The sequence below is a fragment of the Pterocles gutturalis genome, unplaced genomic scaffold (genome assembly GCF_000699245.1).
Source record: "Pterocles gutturalis isolate BGI_N339 unplaced genomic scaffold, ASM69924v1 scaffold23680, whole genome shotgun sequence".
In the NCBI taxonomy this organism is placed as follows: domain Eukaryota; kingdom Metazoa; phylum Chordata; class Aves; order Pterocliformes; family Pteroclidae; genus Pterocles; species Pterocles gutturalis.
Window position 1 is genome coordinate 10316 of NW_010144068.1, and position 8006 is coordinate 18321.

General features: G+C 41.3%; 1 protein-coding gene across 1 annotated transcript in view; it reads left to right on the plus strand.

The window, feature by feature from the left end:
- Positions 1-8006, plus strand: part of LOC104470169 (ral GTPase-activating protein subunit beta) — a 26259-nt gene that overhangs the window by 3577 nt on the left and 14676 nt on the right. Inside the window, exons 3-6 of the mRNA XM_010084999.1 lie at positions 1770-1933; positions 2595-2781; positions 5860-5991; positions 7139-7317. Of these exons, the coding sequence (XP_010083301.1) occupies positions 1770-1933; positions 2595-2781; positions 5860-5991; positions 7139-7317 (662 nt within the window). The remainder of the gene's footprint in view (positions 1-1769; positions 1934-2594; positions 2782-5859; positions 5992-7138; positions 7318-8006) is intronic.

The following is an 8006-nucleotide window of genomic DNA, read 5'->3' on the forward strand; positions in this document are numbered from 1 at the left end:
CTGCCCAGGAGATTGTGGTGTAGATATGATGGTCTTCTGTGCAACTAAAATGTCTGGAATTGCTTGAGAGACCATGGAACATGCGACTGCCCAAGAATAACAGGCAGGTCTTAGTAATAACTTCTGCCTCTCGTGTGAAATAGTGACAGTTTTTGTTGCAAAGGAGTGTGGGAACCAAAGGCCAGGTTCTGTAGAAATCTAGACATGAGGCTGCAAATACTGCGACCAAAGTTTGCCATTCAGTTGACTTTGTGGACAAGAAGAACTGATAGATGGACGGGGACTTTAGAGTTGCCTTTACCAGATGAGCTCAGAAGTATCCCATTAGTCATCTTGCATATGGAGCTTCTATGTGTAAGTCCTCTTTTTTTCCCCTAATAATTTAGGGAATCTAGAAAGACTTGAAACAGGCTTTGAAACTTCAAGTCTATCAAGATTAAGGATGTCTGTTGATTAAAGTATCTGCTCTGTTGTTGCTCAGGAAAAAAAATAGTGCTTAAGCAAGGCAGGGCTTCCTTGTCCCAAGCTTTGTTGTTCTGTGGAGACTATCTGCTAGGATCTAGCACTAGCATCAAGCGAACCACTCTGCTGTGGCTAGGAGTCTGCAGTTTTGTATTAGATATTATCTTGTGTCTTTGTAATCTTGTTTCCAGTAGTGTAATACATTTATTCTATCAAGATAAGAGTTGATAATATTTTTAAAGTGTGTCTGTCAGTGAGCGATCTTAATGCAAGCTGCTGTTCTCTAAGAAAAGCGCGTCTGTCTAGCGGACCAGCACGTTCTCAAGATGCTTACCATGCAACATGACTGTATGTTACACCACATTGAAAGTTTTTGGCAGGAATCTGGTAATACTACTTACTAGTCCAATGGAAGGTAATATTTTTATGATTTTTTGGTCATTCCTTCAGAAGTAGTAGGAGGAATGAGGAAACAGCACACAAGTTGGAATATGGCTTGCATATAGTGCACGCTCTAGTTTGTAATATCTTCTTTCACCCTTTAAGCTTCTAGGCTTTCTCAGCTTTGTTTACCAGGGTCCTCAGATACTATGCAGAATGTTTCACATCGCAGTTTTGTATCAGTTCTGCCTTGTGCAGACTAACTGAAGGGAAGAGAGCATGCTGCTTTGTGCTGCTTCTGCAGCACTTCGTGTTGAGTGACTCAGCAGTGACAGTGTGGAACTGGTTGTTACTATTGGGAAAACCTTGATCGTATCAGTTTGTTCCCTTTCTTCCTTACGTATCTCCTCTTCCTTTAGTCTGATTTTTCTTTTTTAATGAGCCTCTTCTAGGATTTTTTTTTTAATAAATCCAAGGAATTGGGGACAAGAGTTTGATCTACATTTGGAATCAAGAGGAGAACTAGGAAGAATTTAGATTAGTTTGCCAACAATATTTTTCCTAATTTTGCTACTTTTCTTCTGAATTATGTATGTAAAAGTTAGTGATGTCTCCACTACATTCTCACTGTTTGGTCTAAGATAAATTCCTTTGGGATAATGGGTTGTGCTTGCTCCTGTTGGTGTTCACTCTATGGTGGCGAGTTCTGTGTCATGTAGAGAAGGATGTTATGGTGTGTCTTGTACTCATTAAGGCAAAGTTAGGATGCTGAGAGTTAGGGTGCATAAAGCATATTAGCACATGTTCTTGGCTCTTGTTCAATAATATTGATGTTTCCTCTTGTAATTGCTCAAAGTTCAGATTATTGTATGCATCACTTGATAGCTCTTGTTTAGAGACTCAGGTATTGTGTTCTTCTCTTGCAGGCCGGACCCAGGGTCTAGTCAGATCAGATTGTGCTTGCAGGTTTTGAAAGCTGTCCAGAAACTGGCTCGAGAATCGACAATTATGGCAAGAGAAACCTGGGAGGTTTTATTATTATTTCTTCTTCAGATCAATGACACTCTTCTAGCAGCTCCAACTGTGCAAGGTTCATGTTCAACTTCCATTTAGTTCAATTACTGGAAAAACCTTTGGCTCTACTTGATGTTGATCTGCCGGGGCGGGATGGGGGAAGGGGTGGAACCTGTTAAAAGCTCTTAGTCATCAAAGCACAGTAGTTCACTCCTAATTCTGCTACACTACTCTGAAATAAAGCATTGTCAGAAATGGATGGTTTGAAGCTGAGTTTTCCTAAACGTATTTTTGCAGAACAGTGACTCTGTACAGGAACAGTCCATGGTGAAGGGCTTGAGGCAGTGTTGTTCCCTATTTGTTTCACTGAAACCCCTATGTGTATTGCTGTTTGGCCTGCCTACTGGAAAATAATATTGTCAGTTTATTCCTATTTGTTAAAAAAAAGACATCCATATAGATGAGTGCAATAGAAGACAGCCTAAGACCAGTGAATTCCTGAATTCCTGGTGTCCTTTAGTGACACACTTATGTGGCTGGGCTTTATATGTAGTGTTTGGTCTTGTAAAAAGGCTGATTGGCTGTAGGAAGCAATCAGGAGTCGCTCTTAATCAAAAAATGATGAAAAAAATGAATTTAAGAATCTTTATCGACTTAAACTGGAATCTCCTTGGGGAGATAATTGAAGTTATTTAGATTGAATACTCACTAAAGGCATGCTTTGTTTCTGTTATAAGGTGGCATTGCTGAGAATCTGGCTGAAAAATTAATTGGCGTGCTGTTTGAGGTGTGGTTACTGGCTTGTACGCGGTGCTTTCCAACACCACCTTACTGGAAAACTGCCAAAGAGATGGTGGCCAACTGGCGACATCACCCTGCAGTAGTTGAACAGTGGAGCAAGGTCATCTGTGCCCTCACTTCCAGGTAGGAGAAATCTCATGGAAATAATAAACACACGTGTACGGGGACAGTCATGGTTATACATGTTTTTCTCTGGAGTTGCTTATTTGTGGAATGCACAGCAATCCAAAAGTGAGAGATCTTGCTGGTATCCTTGCCTTCTACTGTTTGTGTGTGGGTCCTTGTTCTGCAAGTGAAGATCTGAATTGGATCGTCTCTGCTGTTGTGTAATCTCAGCATCTCTGTGATATGTAGCACTTTGTGGTATGTGTATATTGGTCTCTATCACTGTGACTCTTCACCATGTTCTGTGAAGAATGAGTCATGAATATTAGTGCAGCATTATAGTCTGTATGTTTAATGGCAGTCACCATCAAAATTGTGAGGTGCTGTTGCTACTGCATGGTGCTGTGTTTGGGGTGACTCTTGGGCTCTGCCTGCCCTGCCCTGTGGAGCTGAACTGTGCTGTAGCTGCCTGGTGCTTGTGCCCTGGCAGCAGGGATGCGATGGCCCAGAGGCAGGCTGCAGGCTCCCTTCTGAGCGGAGGCACCCTCCTCTGGAGGGTATGGGAGGAGAGCTGTACCGAGCCTTGCTGGGTGTGGGAACAGTGAGGATCCGTGGGCTGTGGGAGACGTTAGGCTGCAGTAGAAGGCCCTGAACAGTGAGGGGGAGTCTCAGTACTCTTAATGCTGGGGTCTTTGTGGTATGGGGTCTTTGTGGGACAAATCTCAGCCTCTTGGTGGAAAGAACTAAATGAATTGGTGAGGAGCAGGGTTTGGGTCTCCTCCTCCTAGCTCTCCTGAGATGTCAATAACCATTTCTATGAAAGTTGAAAGATGTCTTAAAATCACTGCACTGTGAAAAATTCAATAATATGCTTTTCTGCAAGGATTTATTTTAACTCTGAAAACTTTACCTTTTGAATTACCTGAATTCCAAGCATGGATATTTTTTTTTCTTCCAGGTTGTGCAGCTACTTGGTAAACCTGTGGGAAACAAAGCCACAATACAAGTTGTGTGTATTTCCCACACTATTTCTTTAGCTATTTTTAGCCATTAGATGTAGCGTTGCATAACAGAAAATATTTTATGATTCACTGATCTGAAAAGAACAGCTCTGCCTCGAAACATGCATTGGTGTTCTGCTCTGTGCACTATGCCCACGTGTTATCTTCCACTGTTGACTAACAGTCTTAGCTCTGATGCATACTAATCTGCAGGTTTTCTGTAATGTTTCAGTCTGCTGTTTAGTAATGCTGGTTTGCGCCTAATACATGGAAAGTTAACCTCCTCAGTGGTATTTTAAGCTGCACTTCTAATACTTCAGGGAAGCTCTAGCTTCAAACAGTTTAAGTGTTGTTTTAGTAAACAGTTTTATGAGTTTGGTCATTAGCAGTAAGCTGAGAGTAAACGACTTAAAACCATATGGAAACTTATATTTGGAAATCCGTACACATGGGCAGTGGTACTGTGTATCCTTGGCTGTGACTTCATAGCAGGATGAAACTGGTCTTAGTTGTGTTGCCGTACCGATAGATACTCCTTTTACCCATCTAGGGTGCTTTGGGTCTATTTTAACTGTCTTGGATGTGTGGATTACAATTTATTTCTGTTTTCAGTCATTCTTGAAAATGTCCCAGATTTCAGTTAAGATTCGGCTGTACTCCCTGAAAAACTGATTTCTTGCAGCTCCCAAGGGGAGGATTGTGAAGCAGTGCAGCCTACTGCAGAACAGACATGGGGCACAACTCTGCATGGGGTGTGCCAGGCTCTTCTGGGTTTGGCGGAGCTCGGTAATTCCTCAGCAAAGCCTGCTGTGGGGTGGTGCCTTTGGGGCACTAACTGTAGATGGCTGCCGGGGCATTAGTGTGGCATCCTGGAAAGCAGTTCCTGCCTCACAGGTGTGGGTGTTTCTGGCTTGATCCTGGAGGAAGGCCTTGTGTCCTAAAGGTCACTGGCTGTTCCATCCAAGCTAGTTCCTGTGACAGGCTGTGGTGCCAGGCACACTTGAAGGGTATTTTGCATTAGTTCACTGCAAGTTACTGCAGTGCCCAGTGGAAGATTTAACTCTTGGTTTAGGAGTCAGCTGTAGACTTTGGCTTTCCTCCCCTTTCTCCTAGTTGTAATAACTTTATCTCTTTAAAACTGTATGGCTCTATAAGTGAGCAATGATGAATGGAACATTTCTTGTCCTTTAAAGCAACTTAAAGCTTAGAAATAAGGGTGTGATAACTGAAGCAAGAAATGACACTGGAAGTGAGTTTAACTCAGGCAAAGACAAAACCCGGTTTCTGTGAATGCTAGGATATTGAGAAGGTGCATCTCAGATCTCTTTCATGCTTTTAGAGAACAAGGTTATGTTGATTTGGGAAATTGATCCATAAGTTTGCAAAGCTGGAGATGAAGGGGTCAAATCAGACGGCGTGGGCTCAGTGCAGCTTATTGGTGACTGGTCAGTCATAGCACTTCTAGAGAAAGATCTCAGTTTATCTAAGCCGTTATCCTCATGATGCTGCATTGCTGTGAAGCCCTCTGTGAGTTTGCTCTTCAGTGCAACTCCCAGCTTCTGCAAAACATAGTGTATTTTTCTTGAGGAGCTTGCTGCTCTCTGGATTGCAAATCCTGTGCTGCTTGCAGGATGCCATTGAGTGTTGCTCAGTGTGCTGTAACGTGGAATATAGATCTGGAACCTAGCGTGGCTTGCTGGTGTTGCTGGAAACTTCACCTAAAGAGCCTTGATGATAAGGGCTTAAAGTGTTTCCCCCCTACCCCTCTCCCTTGTGTGACATCTTGTCAGTTCTGTATGTGCTGATGTTAATGAGTAACCCCCCGGCTAAACAGATGGGCGGGCTGCTGTGGGGTGTGATGCCCTAACAGCTCTTTGGTTTGGTTGGACCTTTGGGCAGGCTCCAAGGCGTGTACCCCTCAAAGCTTTGAGGACTGAAGGATTGTATAAAATGGGGATCTCAAGGAGAACTGGGGATGTTGTGTTGTTGCTTGTGGGCTCATCTGTGGACTGCTGATTCCTTTGGAGCTCAGATGCGCTGTTAAATTTTTGAGGATTGTGAACTGAATGACAGATCTGTCTGACTTGCTTTCTAGATTGCTGCGTTTTACATATGGACCTTCATTTCCTCCATTTAAAATTCCCGATGAAGATGCTGGTCTGATTCCTCCTGAAATGGATAATGAGTGTGTTGCACAAACTTGGTTTCGCTTTTTACATATGCTGAGGTATTGTAATTACAGCCAGCCATTGTTTGTATTCTTGCATTAGTTCTATACATTTGCATGACAAATGAGAAATTTCTCTGGAGATTGCCAAGATTAAGCACCTAAATAAAGTGCAAGAGACTTGTACTAGTGCCCTGCAGCAGTTCAGGGCGAGGTTGCAAGTGGGTTGTTCAACTTGGACTCTTTCACAATGTAAACTGGTTCATTGAATTAAAAGGTTTGTAACTATTTGGCATTTTGGAGTGTCTGAAAAACAAGATTTTGGTACAATTTTGTTTCTCTGAGGTAGCAAACAGGAAAAGCAGAACAATAGCTCCAAGAGATGTGTACTGCTTCCCTTTTTTTCTTCAGAGTGTTGGATTTAACTTGCAACAGATTGTTTTTAAAATGGATGCCTCTCTTTGTTTTTGTGAAGAAAGCTATACAGTTAATTTTAACATCCATGTTGTTCTTCCTTAAATACACAACATGACCAAGTGGCATGCTTGGTTTTAAAGATTCTTGGGAATGGCATTGCATTAATGTTCTGAATGGCCAGAATATTAAACTTTTAATATAAAATGTTATTTACTAGTTAAAACTAAAGGTAAATGTTAGACTGTTTAAAATCTACTTATTAACTAACTAACTTAAATCTATTCTTTCTTCACTTGTGATAGTAATGTAAGGTGTACTGTACTCTTCAAATTTGGAATTGCTGTTACAGGATTTGTATCAGTCAGGAAAAAATTGCTCAAACTTTTACAACCCACTCTTTCTTGTCACTGTTTGCTGGCAATATTTAATTCATTGCTTACCTTTTAAGAATAATTTTAACAATGTAAGGACCTCTTAAACTGGATTTAAAAGACCTTGTAAGTAATTAATATTACTGCAATAGTGGGATTATTCTATCAAGCATGTGTTCTGGTTCATTGGATCTTAATAAAATTATTCAATGTAGTTAGGTAGTTTTTGAAATGAAGACAATTAAGTATGGCCAACCCAGGAAGTGAAAATTGACTTGCTGTGGTGGAGTAACAGCTAAAAATATATTGATATTGGATGCTGTTTTGTGTTAATTAAATGCCTTAAGCTATTGTATCTTTAAGTATTTAAAAATCCTAACAGATGTTCTTAAAATATATTGTGCTCTTTTTGTGTGCAGTAATCCTGTGGATTTGAGTAACCCAGCCATTATTAGCTCTACCCCCAAATTTCAGGAGCAGTTTCTGAATGTGAGTGGGATGACTCAAGAACTGAATCAGTACCCCTGCCTTAAACATCTGCCTCAGATATTCTTTCGTGCCATGCGTGGAATCAGCTGTTTAGTGGATGCATTCCTAGGTAATGCTTTTGTCTTGCCTGCGGATAGCTAGGAATAGTAACTTAATAATTATTTTATGATTTTATTCTATCATCTTTAAATCTCTTCTCCATAAATACAGCCATAAAAATTTGACATTTGCAAGTATATCCTGGAATTGATAGGGAAGGGACCTTGGGTTGCTTTTAAGTGACCATCTGTATACACAATAATATTTGAATGCAGAGCAATTGTAGATGGCTTTAGTTTCAAATGCAAAACAACTAAATCTGAAGTCTAAAATAAAACCAGACATCTCTTCCCCAAACAAGGCTTCTTTTTATTTTTGTCTAATCAACAATGTTTTTAGCATGTTGTGAGCACTGACCACTTAAAACTTTATAAACTTTGGGGCAACAGCTGTGTGCGGTGCCTGTTTTTGTGAAGTACCAGATTTTGACTGTCATCCAGATCTTTATACTATGAGTGCCAGTTTCACTTAGTTTATGATTAGTGTGTGAGTGGTGCAAACTGGGCCCATGCCAACCTCATGAAGTTCAACAAGGCCAAGTGCAAGGTCCTGCGCATGGGTCAGGGCAATCCCAAGCACAAATACAGGCTGGGAGGAGAATGGATGGAGAGCAGCCCCGAGGAGAAGGACTTGGGGGTGCTGGGGAATGAGAAGCTGAATATGAGCCGGCAGTGTGCGCTTGCAGCCCAGAAACCACCC